This window comes from Lynx canadensis, chromosome C1, assembly GCF_007474595.2.
Source record: "Lynx canadensis isolate LIC74 chromosome C1, mLynCan4.pri.v2, whole genome shotgun sequence".
Taxonomy (NCBI): domain Eukaryota; kingdom Metazoa; phylum Chordata; class Mammalia; order Carnivora; family Felidae; genus Lynx; species Lynx canadensis.
Genome location: NC_044310.1, coordinates 53056895 through 53084156, shown reverse-complemented (window position 1 = coordinate 53084156; position 27262 = coordinate 53056895). Strand labels below are relative to the sequence as shown.

General features: G+C 36.3%; 1 protein-coding gene across 1 annotated transcript in view; it reads right to left on the bottom strand.

The window, feature by feature from the left end:
- Positions 1-27262, bottom strand: part of RAVER2 (ribonucleoprotein, PTB binding 2) — a 92627-nt gene that overhangs the window by 12648 nt on the left and 52717 nt on the right. Inside the window, exons 9-11 of the mRNA XM_030325980.1 lie at positions 26458-26726; positions 18480-18591; positions 16739-16875 (exon numbers count right to left, since the gene is read on the bottom strand). Of these exons, the coding sequence (XP_030181840.1) occupies positions 16739-16875; positions 18480-18591; positions 26458-26726 (518 nt within the window). The remainder of the gene's footprint in view (positions 1-16738; positions 16876-18479; positions 18592-26457; positions 26727-27262) is intronic.

Sequence of the window (27262 nt, the reverse complement as noted above, 5' to 3'; positions counted from 1 at the left end):
GATACATTCTATCAAAGATATCTAATTTTTAGTGAAAGGATTGTTGGGTACAATGGGAGGTGATGATAATTAAGATTTTTGAAACAAAGCTCAGTGTTCTAGGAGAAGTAATCTGGATCAGAAAGGGGGGGGGGACCACAAAAGAGGGGAAGAGTATATGTAAAACAGGCAAATACTCTTCCCTCTATTTCATATTCGTAGGTCACAGACACCCATTTCTTTGTGGACAACTATTGAGGTCACTGGGCTGTGTGCTATACAGTTACCTAGAAAAATGAAGTTTGGACTGTGCCCTCTAACAGCTCATATCATAGGGGAAGTAAGAAAAGTACAAAACATATTTCTAAAAGGAGAACACCACCATGCCAAAAGAGAAATAGAGGCAAAGTGCTCAAGCGTTTTCATAGAAGGGAAAATGGGAGAGGAAGGTTTGAGAGGTGAAGTTTCACGGATGAGAAGGCATCAGAATTTGGATTTGGAGATGATACTGGGTATGGACATGAGGAGACCGGGAATGACTGTTCTAGCAGAGAGGAAATGCCTGAGCAAGGCAGGTAGTAAGAACTCACGGGCCTGTGATGGGGCAGAGCGGCTGGTCCGTGGAAGAGCGTAGCAGCAAATGAGGTTGGAAAGGCAAGCTGGCCTCAGTCATGGAGGGGCTGGAATGCCAGGCTAAGATTATAAGCAGAATAATCTATTTGATCTTGGAATCTAGCAAAATTAATAAGCAGCTCTATTACAAATATGGTAATCAGAGATAGGCACTAGATATATGCATGTGGGCAAACACACGGATTATATGTGACTTAAAACCTTGATTAAAATTTTACAAGAAAGAAAGTGATATAGTCTGAAAATCTGAAAAAACAATTTGATGGGCATTTATGCACTGGAGACACTAAAGAAAGGTCCTGAGTAGAAGAGAATGTCTACTATTCAGGTGGGGATCAAATTAGCAAAATATCCAAACCATAATACACCTGAAAGACAAACTGACAAAATTTAATTATGATGATAGTCTACACTGTATCACCGACATCGGCCCTGTGCAGTAAGCAAAAAAGGAACGATCTCCAGTGAATAGGTGTGAAAACAGAAGCTTGGATAACTTACGGGACTTGCCTGAAATCACAAGGTTATTAAATGTTAGAGCCATGAATCCAACTCATTTTTTCTCATGTTGGTGTCCTTTACATTATTCCAATCTTCCTTATTTTTAAAAATGCATTTTTTTTCTTTGCACACAATTACTGTGAGGCCCATTCTGTACTTATGCAATTGCTATTTTATTTTTGCGTTTGAAGAAATATTTTCTTCCTTTAATTAAAGTATTTTTATCTTCACGTAAATGGAGACTAATTTTATTTCCATGTGAATTTGGAATATCACGGTTTCTTTTTGACAGGCAAAGTTGTATATTTAAGATGTGTCTTAAGCTCAATATTTAGGTTCACTTCAGGAACAGAACTTAAGGCTAGTTTTTAAAAGCTCACAGAAGGGGCGCCTGGGTGGCGCAGTCGGTTAAGCGTCCGACTTCAGCCAGGTCACGATCTCGCGGTCCGTGAGTTTGAGCCCCGCGTCAGACTCTGGGCTGATGGCTCAGAGCCTGGAGCCTGCTTCCGATTCTGTGTCTCCCTCTCTCTCTGCCCCTCCCCCGTTCATGCTCTGTCTCTCTCTGTCCCAAAAATAAATAAACGTTGAAAAAAAAAAATTAAAAAAAAAAAAAATAAATAAAAGCTCACGGAAGAATTCATGAAAACAGCATCTTGAATATCCCTCAGTGAGATTCCTTTGGGCTCTTTTTTTTTTTTTTAAGTCTATTTATTTATTTATTTAGAGAGAGAGCACATGCACAAGTGGGGAAGGAGCAGAGAGAGGGGAGGAGAGACAGAAGCCCAAGCAGGCTCTGCACCACCATGCAGAGCCCAATGCGGGGCTCCATCTCGTGAACCACAAGGCCATGACCTGAGGTGAAGTCGGACACTTAATTGACTAACTGAGCCACCCGGGCGTCCCACTTTGGGGCACTTTATAGTGAATCTGATTCAGCTCCTCGGCTACTGGTCCAAATTCACAACGTTTATCACTCGGGCTCTTCCGAAAGGAATGCAACGACTTCGTGTCCTCTAAATATACAAATTGTTTTTTGGAAAATTCTGCCTCCACTTAGGGCTCCTCAGCCTCACCTTAACCTTTAGCCCCACTTTACTTCTCCAAGTCTTGTCTTATTAGAGAAGTCAGAGGAGATGGAAAGCCGAAAATGAACAACTGCACAGGTTCTTCTAGAATCTGAATCAAACCCTTAATATTCCTTTCTTATGGTTTCAAGTCCAGCTTTTTGGACTTTATACCTAAACAAACATGAATTCATTCCTCTTTTCTGCATTAAGCATAAAATTTTATTTAAGTACAGTTTTTCTCTTTTCCGCAGTTAAAAATGTTTTAAAACCCACTTTCCTTTATTTTCTGACATTCAGGATACAACGTCTCTTCCTTACATATATGCATAGATGTTTTCAATTTTCACATTAATTTTTGCTTCTCAGCTACTTGCGTTTCTTCATGAGTAACATTACGTCTTAACTTTGAATTGAAGGACTGATCCTCCAAAAGTATTGTAGCACGTTCCAAAAAATAAAAGTAAAATTTCAGTGCCCCACTAGTTTCAGCGTACCAAGGTATACAAATTCTATACCTTAGGTTTAAGTATGTTTTTTTAAAAAAAAAATTTAGTGAGAGTGTGCACGCACGTGTGCGAGAGAAAAGTGAGCGAGCGTGACAGAAAATTGTAAGCAGGCTCCACACTCATCGCAGAGCCTGACATGGGCCTTGATCTCACCACTGTGAGATCACGACCTGAACTGAAATCAAGAGTTGGACAAGTAACCAAGTGAACCACCCAGGCGCCCCTAAGAATGCTTAATAAGCACTCTCAAAATATCAAAATACACACATTAAAATCCTTTGAAAAATTAGACTAACAAGTCAGAGTAGCAATTCAAAACTAGCTTTAAATTGCACACTCATTTTATTGATTTTTTTAACGTTTAAAAAACTGATTTGGTTTATAAACAAAAGATTTTAAAGCAGTGAGGGTAACTAAATCAATTCCAAATTATTGTTTTCCTTTAATTACAGTTTTTAGCAAAAATCATTTTTAAAGTATTTTCTAAATTATTGGCTAGAGTTAATATAATCTGTGATTTCATAATTATTGTTTCAAGTAGACTTAGGTTTTTAAGAACATTCTATATGTTCGTGTTTGTCACGAGATTCCTTTTGTCACAAAAATCTTTTTGGCAGGTCTCCCTGTACTATTTTCCCACTAGGTGGCAGCATTGGGCTCCATGTTAAAGGACTGAACGCCAAGCGGACCTTTTTGTTCATTTTTTAGTTTTATTTCCTATTTCCTCATCACACAGTCTTAGCACACATTCTGTGGTGGATTCCCTGAAACAGGCAATCGGCTTCCTTGCAGGAAACACCCCGGTAACCAAGGGCAACACAAGAGTATAACAGGCAGGTAAATCGTGTTCTCTTAACCTGAGACATACCAGACGGCAAGTGTCCCGTGAAAATCCCAAATCACAATTTTAACAGTCCTATGACACAGCAGAAATAATTCTTATTATTCTTTACATAATTAAAACTAATTACTAAGTCAAACTGAAAAGATACTTAAGTGAAATTTTGATCTATTTTACCTACTTTAAAAGTGGGGAGGAAGGAATGTCTTGTTTTTGACAGATTTTAATTAGATGTTAGGTATAGGCATTTAATAAAAACTTAATAAATTGGCTCAAAGCCTTTTCCCTTAAGGTAGGCTTCTCCCAACCATCTGACATAGATGTACCTCCCTCAGAACCTGACATTTCAAAATCCATCCATCCATTCAAATTAATAGGATTATATAGCTGACTATCATGATACTATCATTGCCAGTTATCATAGATTTTTAAATAACTACATCTATTTTTTATTTAAATTTTCTCAATAAAAGAATTTTTAAGGGCAGCCTGGGTGGTGTAGCCAGTTAAGCATCTGACTCTTGATTTCAGCTCAGGTCATGATCTCAGTTCAAGGGTTGTTGAAGCCCTGCATCAGGCTCTGCAATGGCAGGGCAGAGCCTGCTTGGGATTCTCTCTCCCTCCCTCTCTCTCTGCCCCTCCCGGGCTCACATTCATTCTCTCTCTCTCTCTCTCTCTCCCCCTCCCTCCCTCAAAATAAATAAATAAAAACTTTAAAAAATTTATTTAAAAACGTTTAAAAAGAATATTTAAGAAGTACACTTTTTGAGAAAATAACTTCGGCTCAATAGCAGTACTCAAATATTATAATCGACTAGAGAAATAGGATGTATAGCCCATTTTAAATTGTTTTCTAATTAGAACTAGATGTGTAATTAACTTGTTTTCTTATCATTACTTTCAGGATCTCTAAAACACTGTGTGAAAATGCCACCCTCTGTTTAGTACAGTTAGGCTTTTTTTTTTTTTGAGTACATTTGTTGATGTTCACAAGGCTGTGTAGCCATGACCACAATCTAATTCCAGACCATTTTCATCACTCCAAAAGGACACCCTGTACCTGACCTATTTCCCTGACCCCTAGTAACTGTTTACTTTCTCTAAGAGTTTGCCTATTCTGGGTATTTCATATAAACAGAATCATGTAATATGTGACCTTTCATATCTGGCTCAGCATAATGATTTCAAGGTTCAGCCGTGTAGTGACAAGGATCAGTATTCCATCTCTTTTATAGCTACATAATATTTCATTGTATGGATATGCCACATTTTGTTTATTCACTCATCAACTGACGGACATGTGCATCATTTCCATTTTGGTTATGATGAATAATGCTGCTATGAAAATTAGTGTCCAGGACACCTGGATGGCTCAGTCGGTTAAGCATCCGACTTCAGCTTAGGTCACGATCTGGCAGTTCTCTTGAGTTGGAGCCCCCATGTCAGGTTCTGTGCTGACAGCTCAGAGCCTGGAGCCTGCTTCAGATTCTGTGTCTCCCTCTCTCTCTGCCCCTCCCCTGCTTGCACTCTGTCTCTCAAAATTAAACATTAAATAAAGTTAATGTCCAATTTTGTATGTGGACATTGTATTTTCAATTCTCTTGGGTATGTGATTCCTAGGTCATATGGTAAGCGTGTTTAACATTTTGAAGAACTGCTAAATTTTTCTAAAACAGCTGCGCCATTTTATACTCCCTCCCGGCAATGTCCGAGAGTACCAATTTCTCCACATCATTGCCAACCCTTTTTACGGTTCATTTTTCTTCATTGTCTTTCTATCGTTTAGGCTGGATACTCTCAATTGACTTATCTTCCTAACATGTTGGGTTTTTTGCCTGTTCAAATCTGCTATGCATGGTACATTTTTCATTTCAGTTATTGTACTTGAATCTAGAACTTCTGTTTGGTCCTTTCCTAATAATTATTTCCAGTTTTATTGATGTTGTTTTTTTTTTTTTTTCAGGAGAGAACACTTAGAGCTTTTTATTGTGCCCTTTTTTTTGTTGATATCCATTTGGCCTGGATATTCCATTTAGGCCTATAATACACTGCAGATTAATTTTAGAGTACGGTTTGAGGCAAGGGTCAGGGTTCACGATTTCAAATATGGATAATCAGTTGTTCTAACATTTCTATTCTTCACCTATTGAATTGTTTTGGCATCTCTTTCAAAAAGCAGTTTGCCATTTAAGCATGGGCATATTCTGTTCTAGTGATCTATTTGCCCGTCATTATGCCAAAACCCCAATGCTCGATAGGACTTTATAGTAAATCTTGAAGTCATATAGAGGAAGTCCTCCAAATTTGTTCTTTCGTAAGACTGTTTGGGTATTTCAGCTCCTTTGCATTTTAATACAAACTTTTAAAATTGGCTTGTCAATTTCTATTTAAGAAAAACGCTGCTGAAAAACTAGTTGGGGTAACACTGAATCTATAGATAGTCTGGGGAGAACTGATATATTACCAATATTAAGTCTTCCAATTCACTGACATGATATAACTTTCCATTCACAGGCATCTCGTTTAATTTCTCTCAGCAGTGTCTTGTAGTTTTCATTGTTCTTACAAATCTTGTTAATTTATTGCTATGTATTCCATGTCTGATGCTGTTGTAAATGGAAATTAAAAAAAAAAACCTTTATTTTCCAATTGTTTGCTGCTTGTACACAGAAATACAACTAATTTTTGCATTCTGCCCTTCTATCATGTGACTTTGCAAAGTTTGTTAGTTTTATCGGTTGCTTTTCAGACTCTTAAGGGTTTTTCATGCAAAGTCATCATATGCAAAGAGAGACATTTTTACTTTTCCTTCCCATTTCACATTCCCTTTAAAAAACATTGCTGCAGTGATTGAAACTTCCAGCAAAATGTTGAATAGAAGCGGTGAAAGTATATAGTCAAAGCTTGCTCTGGAAACCTTTTTTTTTTTTCAACGTTTATTTATTTTGGGGACAGAGAGAGACAGAGCATGAACGGGGGAGGGGCAGAGAGAGAGGGAGACACAGAATCGGAAACGGGCTCCAGGCTCTGAGCCATCAGCCCAGAGCCCGACGCGGGGCTCGAACTCACGGACAGCGAGATCGTGACCTGGCTGAAGTCGGACGCTTAACCGACTGCGCCACCCAGGCGCCCCTGGAAACCTCTTTAATTGGAGCTTGTACTCTATTTTAACTATTCTTATCATTCAGTTTAGGTTTCCTGCCTAGCTATTTGTTTTCTATTCATCCTGGGTTTTTTCCCCCCTTTCCTGATATTTTTTGGCTTAATCAAATGTTCTTAGAATTCCATTAAATTATTGACACTTTATGTGTACTGTTTTGTATTTTTTTTTTAATGGTTGCTCTATGGGTTATAATGCGTTCCATAACTTATCACAGTCTACTCAGTGTTACTGTTCTACTTCATATAAAATGCAATAATCCCACAACTATACTTTCATTCACCCCATACTATACTGTCCTTTGTACAATTACCAAATATGTTGTATCTATGCACATTACAAACCCCACACCACAATGTTATAGTTTTGCTTTTAAATAGAGAAAATATATAGTATTTTATTTACCCACATATTACAGTTGTTTTAACACGGTCGTTCTCAATGAGGAGCAATCTAAGGGGTAGAAGAAAGATACTGCTAAATATCTTCCAATGCACAGGATAGTCTCCCCACCCTCTACCCAGCCCAGAATGTCAACAATACCAAGGCTGAGAAACTGTGCCTTAGGAATAATGTGCGTTGTTTTTATCTAGTTGCTTTCAAGATGCTCTCTTTATAACTTTGGTTTTCATCATATTAACTAATATGTCTAGGTAAGTTGTTCTTTTTATTTATCCTGCTTTGCAGGGGAGATGTCTGAGCCTGTTAGGTCTGTAGGGTTTTTACACCCAATTTAGAATATTTTTACTAACACTTTTTCAAATATTTCATGTGGCGTTACCTGTCTTCTTCTGGAACACCAATTACACTTATTTTAGACTACTTGATATTGTCCCTCCGGTCTTGAGGATCTGTTCACTGATTTTCATTCTCATTTCTGTTTTTCAGATTATTTTTTTGTCTTTATGTTAATCATAACTTTTTTCCAGTTTTCTCCAATATTTTGCTAAGCCCATCCACTGTATTTTTGTTTCCAGATACTATACTTTTCGATTGTAGAGTTGCTATACTTCTTTTTTAGTGTATATTTCTTGCTGAAAATCCCCACCTATTCACTATGACTTTATTTTCCTTAAGTTCTTGAACATATAATCGCTGCTTTAAATAAGACCTTATCTACTAAGACCAACATCTGGGTCATCTTGGGGTCAGTTTCTATTAGTTTTCTTCTTTTTAAAAACATTTTTTAATGTTTATTTTTGAGAGAGAGGGACAGACAGAGCGGGAGTAGGGGAGGGACAGAGAGAGGGGAAGACATAGAATCCCAGGCAGGCTACAGGCCCTGAGGTATCAGCACAGAGCCCGACGCGGGGCTATAACTCATGAAATGTGAGATCGTGACCTGAGCCAAAGTCAGACACGCAACTGACTGAGCCACCCAGGTGCCCCGAATTACTTTTCTTCTTAATTGTGGGTCACATTTCTTGTTTCTTCAGTTATCTAGTAATGTTTATTTACTGAACATTATACATGGTACATCATAATGACTATACATGTGTAATCTTCCTCTGGTGATTACTGATTTTTTTTTTTATAAGAAGGAGATAACTTTGCTGAACTCAAACTCCAAAACTCTGTCTCTTCTGTGCAGGGGAGGAATCGAATCTGTTCTCAGTTCTTATCTTCTAGCTATTATTTTCCACCAGGACCCGGAATCTCCCTTACAAACATATTTCAGAGGGTCAATTAAGTGTATTTCACCTGAGTTTACACAGAGATTTTGAGGCTCCTGCCTAAGCAACCCCTTTTTCAGCGACTTCATGCTTACTTTTCAGCCTTGCTAATGGTTCTGAACTCGGTGCTCGGACCCCACCAGCCAGTAAATGTATGGACTACAGGTGGTGTTAGGCAAACAGCCACACAAAGACAGATCTCATCCAGTGCTGTTTCTATCTTTCAAGGACTAATTCCCCTTCGGGTTCTGCTTGCTTTTGATCATGTCCCAAGCCTTTGGATAGTTGTTTTTCTTTCATACTTAGTCCAGTTTTAATAATGGTTATCTGCAGGAGAAATAATGTGATACAGGCAACTTCACCAATATTGGAATACGAGTTAAGGATTATTATATCCATCTGGACCTCGACACATCCATCTCTTCTAATTCTTATGCATAGCAGCTAACACAAAAGAAACAAACAAACAAACAAAAAAACGTTTTTATGAGACCCTACTTCCATGCCCGAAGAAACTTGTCCATGGTATAATGAAAATAATGTGGACTCTGTTATCACAGAAATTGTCTGCTAACTGCATGAACTTACAACGATTAACTTCTTTTCCACTTGTATTAGGGAGGCAGTCTCACAGTGTTATCAGAAAAGGTTAAATGCTCACATCACAAAGCATACAGCGAGTGTTAAAAACAAAACAAAAACTGGGCGCCTGGGTGGCGCAGTCGGTTAAGCGTCCGACTTCAGCCAGGTCACGATCTCGCGGTCCGTGAGTTCGAGCCCCGCGTCAGGCTCTGGGCTGATGGCTCAGAGCCTGGAGCCTGTTTCCGATTCTGTGTCTCCCTCTGTCTCTGCCCCTCCCCCGTTCATGCTCTCTCTCTGTCCCAAAAATAAAATAAATAAACGTTGAAAAAAAACAAAAACAAAAACAATGTTGTTTTCCTTAGACCTCTCCCTCCATTCCAGCAATAGAAATAAAAGGAATTCCTAAAACACAACCACTTTTTTTTCTAGTTACTTCATTCCATAAGTAACATCTAATCGAGTTCACTTCACAAAGATGAAAACACAAGACTGAGAACAAAACTCACTTGATGAACAAACACAAGGCAGAAACAGAGACTGTTGAAGGGGACGATGAATCTTAATCCAGGGAAGATTCCCACATCCACAGTGTCTCTGCGTAAGCAAGTATGGAGGCAGGAGGAAGACTGGTGATGTAAAAGGCTTCTTTATCACAGAATTTCTCCACGAGTGAATAGAGAAGTGTCTTTCTGAGGCTATGAGAAGTATACAATGAACCACAGTAATCTAATAAGCAAAACTGCTATTGAAAAAAAAAAGAACAAATTTCAAAAGTGAAATGAATGCAAAGGTAAGGAAAAAAATTAACTTGAAAAAATTAAATCATATATGTCAGCTGGGCAGAAGGTGGAGTAGGTCAACCCTACAATTGCCTTGTTCTATGGATACAAGTACCTAACACTCCTCTCAGTGTAAGTAACCTAGAAAATGACCCAAAGACCAGCAGAACAAACTCCACAACTAAAGGCAGGCAAGAGGCTATAATAAAGAAGGTAGGAAGGGTGATGACATGGTATGAGAGTGAAACAGACCATGGTGTCCATGGTGGGGAGGGAGCCAGTGGTACAGAAAAGAGTGGAAAACAGATTTTCACACTGGGGAGCTCATGAATGGGGAGGACAAATCTCCACAATATTTGCTTTTGAACGTGAGAGGGGCCAAATTTTGTGAGTTCTTAAAACCAGCAGGACTTAAAGGCTGGAATTTTAAAAAACAGCAGGCTGAGCTCTGGGAGAGCCTGAATGGCAGTAGGAAGCAGAGCCCCCAACCTTAAAGAAACAGCACAATAAACAGCTTGTGCAGATACAGTGTAGACCAGCAGTTTGAAAACGCGGGGGTAGATAGGAAGGAGTGGGATTTGCTCATCTCAGAGCATGGCCTGGAGACACAGGGATCACAGGGAGACTCCTCCAGGAACAATGGAGCTGCCAGGCACCACTGCCCTCCCTACCGCACAGCATAAACAACGGCCATCTGTGGGAACCGGCATGGCACCAACTCTCCTTACCTAACTTGCTTACTCCAAGCCCCCAGCCCCAGTCTTCAGCAGATCTGCCCTTCCCAGTCATACATGCCCTAGGCTTGGCACTGTGAACCCGTCCCCGAGAAGACCAGATCACATCTCCTGTACCTTTTGTGAGACCTCAGTTCTGGCAGTAACAGGGGCAGGTCTCATTTAGCAAGCAGACCGTTGCACACCTTGCTAGAGAGCCTCTGCAGACAACTGGACTGAAGGAAAATCAGGCCAAGACTCAACAGAACGGTACATGCAACACACACAGGAGACACTGAAGTTCCAGGCCCTGGGTGACAGGGGATACTGCCCTGTGGGATACTAGAGGATCTATTCTTCATAAGGCTATTATCATTAAGAGCATGAAAAGTAGCTGACTTTCCTAACACACAGAAACAGACAAAGGAAGTCAGAGAAAATGAGGAGACAGAAACACATTCCAAAAGATGGGCCAAACCACAGCAAGAGACAAAAGTGAAAGGAGAGAAGTAATATGCCAACCATAAATATACTCCCTGAACTGGAGAAAAGTATAGACGACATCAGTGAGACACAACACAGAGATTTAAAAAAAAAAAAAAAATCAGAGATCAAGAACACAATAAAATTTACTTAAAAATACACTTGATGGAATGAGCTTGATGAAACAGAGGAACAAATTAATAACTTGGAACACAGAGAAATGGAAAGTAACCAAACTGAGCAAAGGAAAGAAATTATGCAAATTGAGAATAGTCTTAGGGAACTCACTGATTTCATCAAGCATAATAACATTCATATTATAGGGATCTCAGAAGAAGAAAGAAATAAGAGGGCAAAAAATTATTTAAGGAAATAATCTGGGAAAGTAAGTAGACATCCAGATCAGGAGGCACAGAGACCCCTCTAAAACTCAACTCAAGGAGGTCCATACCAAGACACATAGTAATTAAAATGGCAAAAAGTAGCAAAAAAGAAAAAGTTTTAAAAGCAGCAAGAGAAGACAATTATACACGAGAGAAACCCCATAAGGTTATCAGGATTTTTCAGTAGAAACTTTGCAGGCCAGAAGGGAATGGCATGATATATTCAAAGTGCTGAAAGAAAAAAACATGCAACCAAGAACACTCTATCCAGCAAGGTTATCATTCTGAATAGAAGGAGCGTAAAGAGTTTCTCAGACAACAAAAACTAAAGGAGTTCATGACCCCTAAACCAGTCCTACAAGAAATATTAAAGAGGACTCTTTGAGTGGAAAGGAAGACCATAAGTGAGAGTATGAAAAGTAAACACAAAAGCAGTAAAAATAAAAATATTTCTGTAAAAATCAGTCAATGGACGCATAAAGTAAAATGATGTAAAATATGACATCATATACCTAAAATATTGGGGGAGAGGAGTAAAGAATGGGTTTAAACTTAAACAACCTATATGCCAACAAACTGGACAACTTAGAAGAAACAGATAAATTCCTAGAAACAAATAACCTATCAAAACTAGGGCAGAGGAAAAACAGAAAATTTGAACTGACCAATCACCAGCAATGAAACTGAATCAGAAATCAAAAAAATTTCCCCAAACCAAAACTCCAGGACAAGATGGTTTCACAGGCAAATTCTACCAAACATTTAAAAAAGAGTTAATACCCACTCTTCTCAAACTGTTCCAAAAAAATAGAAGAGGAAGGAAAATTTCAAAATTCTATGAGGCCAGTATCACCCTGATACCAAAACCAGATACAGACACACACCCCTGTCTCCACCACACACAAAGAGAAGTACAGGCCAAGATCTCTCGTGAATATAGATGCAAAAATCCTCAATACTCTACAATTAAGTGGAATTTTTTCCCCCAGGACACAAGAATGGTTCAATATTCACAAAACAATCAACATGATACATCACATCAGTAAGAGAAAGGATAAAAATTGTGTGATCATTTCAAAAGGTGCAGAAAAAGCATTTGACAAAGTATGATGTCCACTCATGATAAAACCTCTCTGCAAAGTACGTCTAGAGGAAACATATATCAACATAATAAAGGCCTTATTTGAAAAACTCACAGTGAACATTATACTCTGTGGGGAAAAACTGAGAGTTTTCCCCTTAAGGTCAGGAACAAGACAAGGATGTCCACTCTCACCACTTTTATTCAACACAGTACTGCAAGTCCTAGGCACAGCATTTAGACAACCTAAAGAAATAAAAGACATCTAAATTGGTAAAGAAGAAATAAAATTCAGTATTTCTGGATGACACAATACCATCCATAGAAAACCCTAAAGACTCCACCAAAAAACCACTAGAAGTGATAAATGAATTCAGTAAAGCCACAAGATCTAGAATCAATGTACAAAAGTCTGTTGCATTCCTATACACTAATAATAAAAATACAATCTTGAGGCGCCTGTGTGGCTCAGTTGGTTGAGCATCTGACTCTTGATTTCAGCTCAGGTCATGTTCTCAGGGTTCATGAGATGGAGCCTCATGAAGGGCTCTGTGCTGACAATGTGGAGCCTGACTGGGATTCTTTCTCCTTCTCTCTGCCCCTTGCCCATTTGTGCTGTCTCTCTCAAAATAAAGCATAAAAAAAATAAAAATACAATCCCATTTATAATTTTACCAAATACATTAAATATGTAGGAATAAACTTAACCAAAGGGATAAAAGACCTATACTCTGAAAACTACAAAACATTGATGAAAGAAATTCAAGATGATGCAAAGAAATGACAAGACATTGATGCTCATGAATTGGAAAAACCAACATTATTAAAATGTCTACCCTACCCAAAGCAATCTACAGATTTAATGCGATCCCTATTAAAGTACCAACAGCATTTTTTACAGAACTAGAAAAAACAATCCTAAAATTTGTATGGAACCACAAAGGATCTCAAGTAGCCAAAGCAATCTTGAAAAAAGAAAAAATAAAACTGGAGGTGTCACAATTCCAGATTTCAAGTTACATTACAAAGTGGTAGTAATTAAAACAGAATACTACTGGCATAAAAACAGACACATAGATCAGTGGAATAGAACAGAAAGCCCAGAAATAAATCCACAATCACATGGTCAATTAATCTTCAACAAAGGAAGAATCAATATCCAATGTGAAAAAGACTGTCTCTTCAACCAGTGGTGCTGGAGTAACTGGAGAGCAACATACAGAAGAATAAAAGTGAACCACTTTCTTTCACCATACACAAAAATAAACCAAAAATGGATTAAAGACCTAAATGTGAGGACTGAAACCATAAAAATCCTTGAAGAGAGCAGAGGCAGCAATCTCTCGGACACTGGCCATAGCAACACTTTTCTAGAGGTCTCCTGAGGCAAGGGAAATAAAAGCAAAAATAAACTACTGGGACTACATCAAAATAAAAAGCTTCTGCACAGCAAAGGGAACCATCAACGAGAATAAAAGGCAATCTACTGAATGGGAGAAGATACTTGGCAAATGACATATCTGATAAAGGGTTAGTATCCAAAATATACAACTCAACACCCAAAAAAATGAACAATCCATTTAAAAAATGGGCAGAAGACACAAATAGATATTTCTCCAAAGAAGACACATAGATGGCCAAAAGACACATGAAAAGATGCTCAACATCACTCATCATCAGGGAAATGCAAATCAAAACTATAATGAGATATTCCCTCATACCTGTCAGAATGGCTAAAATAAAAAATTTTAAAAACAAGTGTTGGCAAGGATGGGGAGAAAAAGGAACCTTCTTGCACTGTTGATGAGAATGCAAACTGGTGCAGCCACTTTGGAAGACAGGATCAAAATTCTTCAAAATATTAAAAATAGAACTACTATGGGGTGCCTGGGTGGCTCAGTTGGTTAAGCATCCGACTTCGGCTCAGTTCATGATCTCGCAGTTTGTGAGTTTGAGCCCCGCATCAGGCTGTGCGCTGACAGCTCGGAGCTTAGAGCCTGCTTCAGATTCTGTGTCTCCTTCTCTCTCCGCCCCTGCTCTGCTCATGCTCTATCTCTCAATAATAAATAAAGGTTAAAAAAATTTTTTTTTAAAATAGAACTACTGTATGATCCAGGAATAGTAGCGTTGGGCATTTACCCAAAACATACAAAAACATTAATTCAAAAGGATACCTGCACCCCTATGTTTATTGCAGAATTACTTACAATAGCCAGTATATGGAAGCAGCCCAAGTGTCCGCTGACGAATGGACAAAGATGTGGTATATATTTGTAATGCAATGTTACTCAGCCATAAAAAAAAAAAGAAAAAAAAAGAAATCTTGCCATTTGCAACAACATAGGTGGAGCTAGAGAGTATTATGCTGAGCAACAGAAATCAGAGAAAGACAAATACCATATGATCTCACTCATATTTGGAATTTAAGAAACAAAACAAACAAGCAAAGGGAAAATAGAGACAAACCAAGAAACAGACTCAAAGTGATGGTTACAGAGAGGAGGTGGTAGGGGGAATGGGGGAAGGGATTAAAGAGCACATGTATCATGATAAAATTAAGTGATAAAAAAAAAAGTTACATAAAAATTAAATCATACATGTTTAAATAAATTTTTAAAAGTTTATTGTGCTTCCTCCTGTTTATAAAGTGAATTTTGTTCCTTGTAAAGAAGATAAAATTGTATAGGACTATATAAATTTTAAAAATTAACAAGAGATGATGAAACATTTACCATGAATTTACATGGTGTTTTACATGATTTTTAATATTTGCATTGTATATCTGGGATAAATATGACATGATTTGTTTACGTAGTCTTATAAATTGTTGGAAATTTAGGCTGTTTCTAATTTACAGAACTATAAACTATTTATAAATGATTTCACACATCTCTGATAATTTCCTTGGCTTTTGTCACCTGTAAATATAATTGGCATACAATTAATGTCCCTATCTCAATTACTACTTAAAATATTAATAAAGGAACAAAAATGGAATCTTAAGAAACATATAAGAGAATGCTTTCCAAGTTGTATCTGTATTAATTCATGATTACTATTCCTTAGATATAGGTCTGTTGCCACCTACTTACATCATCTTTCAATCTGTTTTCTCCATCTTTTCCACGGGTAGGTAAGAGACTTTATTATACAGTATTCGAATATTCAACTGCACCATTTTTACAGAAACTATTACACTTGTGTTTCTAGTATCCTATCATTAAAGCATAATGAGGCATCAGTTGTTCCAAGTGAATTCACACAGGTTTTCTTTTCTAAGGTTTTAGAGACAGATGAGACAAACACAGTTGCTCCAAGGAAATCAAAGTGGAAGCATTGCTCACACAGCTAGGACAGAGCTGAGAAGCTGATAGGCTGAGAAATTAGAAAGAATCAGAATGGTTAATTATAAGACTCTCACGATTATATAATCCTATACTGCTAACATATACACTCTCTGCTTAAGCCACTGAAAATAACCTGAAGGAGAAAAGGCCAAAGTAAAATTGACTTATTTAAATAATAGCACAATATACCTTTTGAATATAATACTTTTTATGTTATTGATTGATTGGTTTAAATGTCAGAATAATGCCTGCAATAATGATCATGTTTCTGTATCAGTAAGCAGGGGTGAAGAACAGAGGCATTTCCTTGGGTTCCTTAGTCAGATGTACATTGATAAAAACCAGAAGTCAGCAGAGTTTTTCTGTAAAGAGCCAGAGAGTAAATATTTAATCTTGTGGGTCCTATAGTCTTTGTTTAACTCTACCATTGTGGCACAACACAACCACAGACGATATGTAAATGAATGAATGTGGTGGTATTCCAATACAACTTCATTTACAAAACAGGTGGGGGGGGGTGGCACCTGGGTGGCTCAGTCGGTTGGGCTCAGATCATGATATCACAGTCCGTGGGTTTGAGACGGAGCTCAGAGCCCGGAGCCTGCTTTGGATTCTGTGTCTCCCTCTGTCTCTGCCCCTCCCCCATTCATGCTCTGTCTCTCTCTGTCTCAAAAATAAATAAACATTAAAAAAAATTAATAAAAAAAAAAACAGGTAGTGGGCTGGATTTGGTCTATAGTTTGTTGGCCACTAGTCAACAAACACTGAGTAAACACTGAGAGGGAAATATCTAGTAAAATGCTAGTTAATTTCTTGAACATGGCCTAAAACTCCAAATGAACAAGGAATATTGTATAGATGAATGCAATTTTACTTTCCTATGATATTTCCTATAATATTACAGGAATCACAATTTCAATTATAGGAGTCACAATCACAATTATAGGAATATGAGCTCAATATATAGTTGAACCAATTTTTCTAGATATCAATACCTGAGAATCATTTACCTGTGCATAATCACCAAAAGGTTGAGAATAAGAAATGCACTTTTCCAATGTGTGTTGTGATTCATTTCCCTGAGAGATTGCATCCAGAATGTTGCTTGCAATTCCAGTCTTCTGTAGAGTGGTTTTACTTGCAGGGGCTAAAGGCAAAATCAATCATATTTTCAGCTAAAAGTTGTTTTATTGTAAGTTATAAGCAAAATACAAAACTTGTATTCCCAAAAAGAACACAAATTTTCATTAGCCAGTATATGTCTATATTTATTATGCCCAGGGGAAAAATATGTAGTATATGATGTTGTCTTGTTCATTTAAAGCAACTGAAAGTGGAAGTTTGCCCTATAGATAAATAATTTTGATGGAAACATTTTTTAGATTTATATCTAATCTCTAAAAGAAGGCAAACAAGGGGCGCCTGGGTGGCTGAGTCGGTTAAGTGCCAGACTTCGGCTCAGGTCATGATCTCACGGTTCTTGAGTTTGAACCCCACTCAGGTCATGATCTCACGTTTCATGAGTTTGGGCCTCGTGTAGGGCTCTGTGCTGACAGCACGGCGCCTGGAGCCTGGAGCCTGCTTGGAGTTCTGTGTCTCTCCCTCTCACTCTGACCCTCCCCCACCCCTGCTCATACTCTGTCTCTCCCTCTCACTTTCTCTCTCTCTAAAATATAAATAAGTTAAAAAAATGTTTTTAAAGAAGGCAAACCAAATGTAAACTAACTGTTCTTCTTAATGCAATAGTTGTAACCATCCATTTTTAGACGAGGTAAAAATGTGACATGGGAGAAGCACATTAAATTTTTTTCTGGCTCTTTAAAAAAATTACAAATCAATGTCTACATTTAAGAGGATACTTTATAAAATACAAAGAATGTATATTAAAACCTTTAATCTCCTTCATTCAGTCCTATTCTTTTTCCCAGAGGTAACAGTTTAGAATTTATTTTCCAAAATTTACTGTATGCATTTATACATTAAATATGCACACATAAGAATATACAGCTTTAAACAAACATGAATGGAATCTCTTTGTTCCTACATTGACTTTTTTCACTTAATTTGCTTTAGAGATAATTTCATATTAGTACGTGTACCTCTTCCTCAATTACCAAAAAAATTATACTGTATTCTATTTTATGATGAACTAATTTTTATTTAACCACTCCACTACTGAAGAACATTAAGGTACTTTTCAGTTATACCAATTGACAGCCAACATTGTAGTGATTATCCCAGTACCCAGAGCATATACCACATTTGTGATTTTCCTTTAAATTATAACTTATTCTAACTGAAGACCTGAGAAGGCCTTTCAAGAGAGTAAACAAGAGTTCAACCTCTGCCAATTATCATTAGCTCAGATATTTTGGGGTAGTTTGCAAATATTCTGGATAGTAGATTACTTACATAGGCTCTTTTTTAAAAATACGGTTCTGTATGTATTGCAAAGCATTATAGTATTGTCAATAATTCCTTTGCTCAATTATTTTCTATTATGATTCAATAATTCAATAAATTAATTATATTCTTAATAAAATATTACAAAAGATATTTTCCTTAAATAATCAGAATGCATTTTAAGTGTCTTAATTTTAGTTACTCTTTCAATTTAAAGGCTGGTCATAACTTAAGCTTTAATTAGTCAATAAGCATTATTTGCTTTCATTAAATTAAAAATTAAAGTAAAACTGATTATAGAAAATATTCAATACAACTCCAAAATATTAATACTGAGCTCTCACTTACATGATAAGCACACACTGGGCAACACACTTGCCAAGTTCAAGTATGGATTTTTACTGAGCCGTATTTCTTTTGGTGGTTCTCCCAATAGTGAAGTCTGATTCTTAGAAGCAGCCTATTTATCAAAAACAAAAGAGTAGGTGCTTACTAGGAGGTACAAGAAAATAAAGATACATAAAGAGTAATGCCAATTCTTCAATAAATCCAGTCCAGTGTAATAAAAATCTGTGGAACCTAATATTTGAACATATTAAGTTATGGGATATTTCTGGATATTGATTAAAATTATCACATTCCACTTGCTATTTTTGTCAATTAGTTGTTGTTTTTTTTTTTAACTATTCTAGAACCATAAAACTTCAGAACTGAAAGAAAATTAAAGGCCTTCATATAAATCCTTCTCATTTGAATTAGGAGAGAATTCATCTTCATAAGAAAAGACAAATCCCATACCTTTTTTCCAGAAGTATTGTTATCCACATTTTCTTATTAAGATTTCTATTTTATATTGTACAGCTACAGCCAAATGATAAAGGAAAGCTTATTTATCTTTGGTTCTAAGAATAATACCAAACAAAATCAGTGGACTTAACAAGATCCAAATACACATTTAGATGATAACCCTAGAAACATTTCTTGAAAAGATATGCTATCAATATAATTTTATATAACAAGGTATAAGGGTATTTCTTTATTTCTAATATTTCTTTAATACTATTTCTAGTATTTGTAGTATTTCTTTAAACGGAAAGGGCTGATTCTTCAGATCATTTCAATTTCTTCCAACAAAATTTTGTGCTTTTCGTTCCCTGTTGGTAAAAATTTTTAAAGACAACAATTCAGATTACTATAATAAAGTTAAAGCTAGCAGCTAAGTTTTCATTTCCAAATTAATTTTTATTTTGTTCTCCGAACAGAATGAAGAAAGTATAATCTCAAGTGCTTATTTCTATATTTGAGAGCCAGAGCTCCTTTTATTTGTTCCTTATCTGGCCAACATTACTGTATTTGGATTGAGAAATCTATCTTGCATCTCTTCATAAGCCCCAAAGTAGGGCTTGTGATATGTAAATCACAGATGTAAATGTATTCATCCATTCACATATATTTACTGAATGTTCACTATGCTTCAGGCACTGTGGTATTGATAACCCCAAAATGAGTAAGACAGGAATACTACCCTTAAGAAATTCACAGTCAAGCAGATACAATAGCTCAAAAGAAGTCTGAGGTGGAACCCTAAGATTCTAGGTGGGAGCTAAAACCATTAGATGTTTGCCAAAAGAAAGCATATAGCACCAGAAAAGACAATGCCTTAGAATTCAGTAACTGAGTAAAGGTAGCCAGCAAAGTACTCTCAGATTTTGTTTCTAAAGTACTTACATGGCCAAGGAAATCAGATTCTATCCTATCAGGGGTTCTCTAGCTATGAAAGAGAATCAATCATAAAATTTTAAAACGTACAGAGTCTGCCGACAAAGAAAAGCCCTGGACCAAATGGCTTCAATGGATAATTCAATAAGACATTTAAAGAGGAATTAAAACCAATTCTTCTTAAACTCTTCCACAAAACTGACGAAGTGAAAATACTTCTTAACGTATTCTATGAGACCAGCATCGCCCTAGTACCAAGGCCAGACAGACACTACAAAAAAGAAACTACAGACCGATATCGAATATCACTATCTGTGCTAAAATCACCAACAAAACACAAGCAAGTCAAATTCAGTGGATTATTAAAAGGGTTATATGCCATAACCAACTGGGATTTATTCACAGAACACAAGGACAATTCAACATACAAAAATCATTCAATGTAATACACTACATTAACAGAATGGAGAAAAAACCCCACATGATGCAGAAAAAACCTCAAATGATGCAGAAAAAGCATCTAACAAAATTCAGCACACTTTCATGATTAAAATTCAACAGGCTAAACATATTAGGAATAGAGGGAAACTACCTTAATACAACAAAAGTTATATATGAAACATTACACTCAATGGTGAAACACTGAAATATTTCCCTCTAACATCAAGAACAAGACAAAGTTGTCTGCTTTCACCACTTCTGTTCAACATAATATTAGAAGTTCTAGCCAGAGCAATTAGGCAGGAAAAAGAAATAAAAGGCATCCAAACTAGAGTGGAAGAAGTAAAATGGTCTCTGCTTGCAGATGACATGAAAACCCTAAGTAGCACACACACACAGACACAAACTGTTGGAGTAAATGAATTCAGCAAAGTTGCAGGATATAAAATCAACATGCAGAAATCAGTTACATTTCTACACACTGATAATGAACAATCCAAAAAGAAAGTTAAGAAAACAGTTCCACTTACAACATAATCAAAAAGCATAAAATATAAGATTAACCAAACCAAGAAAGAAAAATACCTGTCTACTAAAAACTACACAACATGGCTAAAAGTGATACTTGAGCAGAAATCTCAATAAAGTGAGAGATTAAGCCATGAAAACATCTAAGACTGCACTGTCTGACATGGTAGCCACTATCTACACATGAATACTCAGCATACAAAATGTGAACAGTTTAAACTGAGCTGTTTGTGAAATGTAAGATATATACTAAATCGCAAAGAATTAGTACCAAAGAAAGAATGCAAAGTATCTTAGTAGTTCAGTATATATTACATTTGGTAATAGTATTTTGAATATGCTGAGTTAAATATTAAAATATCAAAAAACATTGCTGAAATAAAAGACATAAATAAATGGAAAGATATCCTTTGTTCATGGGTTAGACGACATAATGTTGTTAAAATGTCAATATTAACCAGAGTGACCTCCAGATTCAATACAATCCCTATCAAAATTCTAACTTTTCTTTGCAGAAGAAGAAAAATCTATCCTAAAATTCATATGGAATTTCAAGGGACCCCCAAAATAGTAAAAACCATGTTGAAAAGGTGAAAAATAAGAACAAGAATAGAGGGCTCATACTTTGTGATTTCAAACTTACTACAAAGCAACAGTAATCATAACACTATAGTATTGGCATAAAGACACACAGACAAATGGAATAGAATAGAAAGCCCAGAAATAAGTCCCTGCATATATAGTTAAATGATTTTTGACAATAGTCAATGGGGACAGGACAGTTTTTTCAACAAAAGTGCTGGGAAATCTGGGTATCACATGTAAAAGAATAAAGTGGATCCTTACCCTACACCACATACAAAAATAAACTCAAAAATCAAAGACCAAAATTAAGAACTAAAATTACAGAATTCTTAAAAGCTTAGGTGGAAGGCTTCATGATATTCAATTTGCCCATGAATTTTTGGGTCTGACACCAAAAGCAGAAGCAAAAAAAAAAACACAGGAAAGAAAGAAAAGAAAGAAAAGAAAGAAAAGAAAGAAAAGAAAGAAAGAAAGAAAGAAAGAAAGGGAAAAGGAAGGAAGGAGGGAAGGAAGAAGAAAAGAGAAGGAAAGGAAAGAAAGAAAAGGAGGGAGTGGGGGAGAGAAAGGAAGGAAGGATGGAGGATCACGTGTTGGGTCACAAAATAAGTCTGAACAAACTTAAGAATACTGAAATCATATTGAGTACTGTTCTGACCACAGTGGTATGAAACCAGAAATCAAAAACAGGAGAGAAACTGGAAAATTTATATACGAATAAATTAAACAACACATACCTGAACAACCAATAGGTCAAAGAAGAAATCAAAAGAGAAGTCAAAAAGGATCTTGACACCAATGAAAATGGAAATATAACATACCAAAACTTATGGATGCAGCAAAAGCAGTTCCAAGAAAGAAGTTTATAGTAATGCGTACATGAAGAAAAAAGATCTCAAACAACCTAACATTATACATCAAGGAACCAGAAAAAGAAACAAACTAAGCCCAAAATTAGCAGAAAGAAGAACACAGTAATGATTAAAGCATAAATAAATGAAATACAGACTAGAAAGATCCATGAAACTAAGTGTTGGCATCTTGAAGAGATAAACACAACGGATAGACCCTGACTAGACTAACCAAGAGAACAAGAGAGGACTCCAATAGTTACAAATGAAAGAGGAGACATTAAAACTGATACCACAGAAATACAAGGGATTGTAAGAAACTATTACCAAGAAATATTTGCCAACAAATTGGATAACCTACAAAGAAATGGATAAATTCCTGGAAACCTATACCCTATCAAGACCAAATCATTACAAAAATAGAAAATCTTATCAGACCAATAATGAAGTAAGGAGTAGTCAAAAACCTCCCAACAATGAAAATAACAGGACTAGATGGCTTCACTGGTAAACTGTACCAGACATTTAACGAAAAATTAATGCCATTTCTTCTGAAACTCTTCCAAAATGTTCAAGAGGAGAGAATACTTTCCTAATTTATTTAATGAGGCCAGCATTACCTTCATACCAAAGCAAGAACACTGCAAGAAAATAAAATTACAGACCAATATCCCTGATAAACACAGATGCAAAACTCAACAAAATACTAGCAACCCAAATTCAGCAATACATTAAAAAGATTGTACATCATTATCAAGTAAGATAGACAACTCAGAAATAAACCCACACATATGTGGTCAATCTTTGACAAGGGAGCCAAGAATTCACAATGGAAAAAAGGACATCTCTTTAATAAATGGTGCTGGGGAAATTGGACATCCACATGCTAAAGAATGAGAATGGACCCTGATCTTACACCACACACAAAAATCCACTCAAACTGGATTAAAGACTTAAATATAGGATCAGAAGGCATAAAACCCCTAGGAGAAAATATAGGAAAAAAACTCCTTGACATTAGTCTTGGCAGGGACTTTTTGGATATGACACCAAAAGCAAAGGCAACAAAAGTAAAAATAAACAAGTGGAACTACATCAAACTAAAAAGTTTCTGTACAGCAAATGAAAACACAATCTACTGAATGGGAGAAAAGCAATATGACCATAATGAGAAACAGTATAGAAGTTCCTAAAAAAAATAAACAATTACCGTATGATCCAGCAGTCCCATTTCTGGGTATATATTCACAGGACATGAAATCCCTGTCTCAAGTGTCATCTGCACTCCCATGTTCACTGAAGCACTATCCCCAACAGACAAGATATGAAAACAACAGAACTGCTCTTTGATGGGTGAATAAAAAAGTGTGTATATATTCAGTCTTAAATAGGAAAGAAATCTTGCTATTTGTGATAATGAGGATGGACCTTGAGGGCATTATGCTAAATGAAAAAAGTCAGAGAAAAAAGAATACTGTATGATCTTACTTACACGCAGAATAAAAAAAAAAAAAAAGAAAAGAAAAAACAAGCTTATAGATACAGAAACCAGATGGGTGCTTATCAGAGACAGAGGTGAGCAAAACAGGTGAAAAAAGTCAAAAGGTACAAACTTCCAGTTATGAAATAAATAAGTGATGGGGATGTGATGTACAGGATGGTGACTATAGTTAATAAAACCATGTTGCATATTTGAAAGTTGCTAAGAGAACAAATCTTAAAAGTTCCCATTATACACAAAAAAATTATAATATATGTATGTATGGTAATGAATATTAACTAGACTTACTGGGGTGGTCATTTTGTAATATGTGTGATATGTATCAAATCCTCATATTGTATATCAGAAACTAATATAATGCTGTATGTCAATTATACCTTAACAAAAAAATTTCTTAAAAACGTAAGTCTAAAAATCTAAAGTTGAATGAAACCAATTATGTTTAACAAAATCAAATTTCTTGCTTCATTCTTGGAAAACACACTTTGAAATTACCTGGCCCAAACCCCTACTGTCAAAAGAGGAATCACTTTACAGCAATCTGTACCAATGCTCATTTCATGTCTACTTAATTGTTTTCTTTTTTTTTTTAATTTTTTTTTTCAACGTTTATTTATTTTTGGGACAGAGAGAGACAGAGCATGAACGGGCGAGGGGCAGAGAGAGAGGGAGACACAGAATCGGAAACAGGCTCCAGGCTCTGAGCCATCAGCCCAGAGCCTGACGCGGGGCTCGAACTCACGGACCACGAGATCGTGACCTGGCTGAAGTCGGACGCTTAACCGACTGCGCCACCCAGGCGCCCCTCTACTTAATTTTCAGTGACAGGACAGTCACATCTTAGTGAAAGAATCAAGCTTTTTGTTTGTGTGAAAGCTTCAACTGCTCTTTGTTGTATTAAGCCTAATACAGTATTTTGTTGTATAAAGCCTAATGCTTTACTGTAGCTCATAGTTACTGGACTAGTTCTGCCTACTGGTGAAACACAAAATACCCTGTGACTAGTCTGAGAATATATTTTTTTAATAGATATCCAGCTTGTCTTCTCTTTCAGGGTTACATGTCTCCATTTCCCTCAATTTTTTTCACAGAACCTGTTTTCCTGGCCCTGCACCACTTTGGCTGTTTTCCTCCTGATAGACTCTGCCCATTATGTGAATCACCTCAAATCAAGCTTTTCTAAAGAGCTGGCGCTTTCTGTGCAAAAAGATATAGCATATTCATATATGAGTTCCAATTGTTTAATTTCCCTCAAAAACCCCCAAAATTAATACTGCAGATAAATTTTTAAAATTCATTCTACAAGATCTGCCTTAGCTTTCTCAATGAACAATTGTAGGGCATCCCATCCATATCTGCTGCTATGACTAGTTGACAATAAAACCACCTCCAGATTAATCTAATTATTTTGACATTTCAGTACAGCCAACTACATGAATTTTTTCCCCTCACATGCTGCTTATAACCTGAGTTTTATACTACTTACAAACCAAAGGGTACTTCAGGGTATGAATATAAATAAAATGTACTTTATTCTACCTACCAAGTTTAACATTTACAAATGTCGCTGGTCTAAGAACAAATAAAATAATTGGGTAAAACTTCCAGAATTAAAACAGAGATTAGATTCTTTTGAGCAGACCAGAGTTTAATAACTGACTTCGACATCTTTCAGATAAAATAAAATTGGTTTTGCCTTTACATATTAAACTAATACCTAGTTACAGAGTATAAATTTAAAGTAGAAAAAATTAACATTTTGAAAAGCGTTGGGGCGCCTGGGTGGCTCAGTCGGTTAAGCGTCCGACTTCGGCTCAGGTCATGATCTCGCAGTTCGTGAGTTCGAGCCCTGCATCAGGCTCTGTGCTGACAGCTCAGAGTCTGGAGCCTATTTCAGATTCTGTGTCTCTCTCTCTCTCTCTCTGACCCTCCCCCGTTCATGCTCTGTCTCTCTCTGTCTCAAAAATAAATAAACATTAAAAAAAATTTTTTTTTAAAAAGCGTTATTATTTCATTAGCCTCATAAATAACATCATATCATTAGATAAGTATTAATGATACTCTTAAGCTTTTCCAAACTACAAATTTTGAACTTGGTTTATATTTCATTTCTAAAATATCAAGCATTTGTGAATATTAGAATTCTGGATTCTAATTGAAATACTGAATTTTAGAAAAGTATCTATAAGAATAAAGAATCCATATTTAAGTTATTTTACAGACTTAAAAAACTCATTTTCTTGAAATTGAAATTATTTTATTTACAAACTGGTAAGTAATTAAGCATAGTCACAAACATCAGCTGGCATAACTTATCAAAAGATGGGCTGTTTGCTTATAATAACAGTTTTATGAGTGCAATATTTTCTTCTATTTTGAGAAGTAAATGCACACTATGAAAAAGTCATCATGTCATTGATATATCAATCACCTAGTTTGTAATCCACATTTCTATACTTTAAGTATATTATTAACTTTCTTTGGAATTTAAAAATACTGAAGATACTTTATGACACTTCATAAATTACATTACCTGTAAAATAAGCCCCAAATTAGAATCCTGTAGAATTAGAATTTAAAAAATTTTAAAAGAATAGACATATATATTCCTGCGTATTATCTACATACATGTAGTATACACATGTATATGTGTGTACTTGTGTGTTTGTGTGTGTGTATGTATGCATAAACATAATTTTCTTACCCCTGAACTTATCTCCGAACCTCTTGGCTGACTCTGCTGTTGCTTATGGTGTCCTGTCAGCAAGCCTCCTGCAGTAAGGTTTGGAAAGCTCTGAAGATAAGCTTGTGACCCTGAGAAATTTCCTTCTGCCTTCCCCACCGAGGCTGGCTGTTTCTCCTGAGTATTCCCGTGCCCTGGCCCAGCTTGTCCAGCAATGTGCTGATTTGGAAAGAATGGTAACATGCCCATTCCAGCTGTTATAGTTGTTTGAGTTGGAATCAGATTAGATGCTGTAGTAAACCACAAATGCAAAAAGGTTTGATTAGACAAGAGTTCTTCACAACAGTCCTTTGGATTTTTGTTAAGTTATGGGCAAAATGTGGAAAAAACTATTTTGTGCCCGTTAGAGAAGAGTTATATTTAAAACGTGAAGTTAGTGGTTGTAAAGTAGCAGGTTTCCATATGGGGGTAATAAAAACAAACCCTATAACAGTAATCATGCTTTCCTTATTTTCAACAACTTCCAGGACAATCTCAAGGATATTTTTTAACTCCAAGTTTTAGCTGTCTATTGTAAAATATGAGAGCAAAATGTGTATACTTTTTGGCACTTAAGTTACATCAGGTGCCTTTGTTTTAATGCCCAATCACTGTAATTTGCCTGCTTCCATAAATAATTAAGTCTTCAGCTGAAAAATTCTCTGACACCTAAAAATAAAGTTAAATCAAATCCAACAATGGTTTTGGTCAGCCAACTTGTACCAGTTCGTAACAGCTGACTATGGGTATCTTTTCCCAGCTCCTGAATTCAATGTCTTCATGTGGG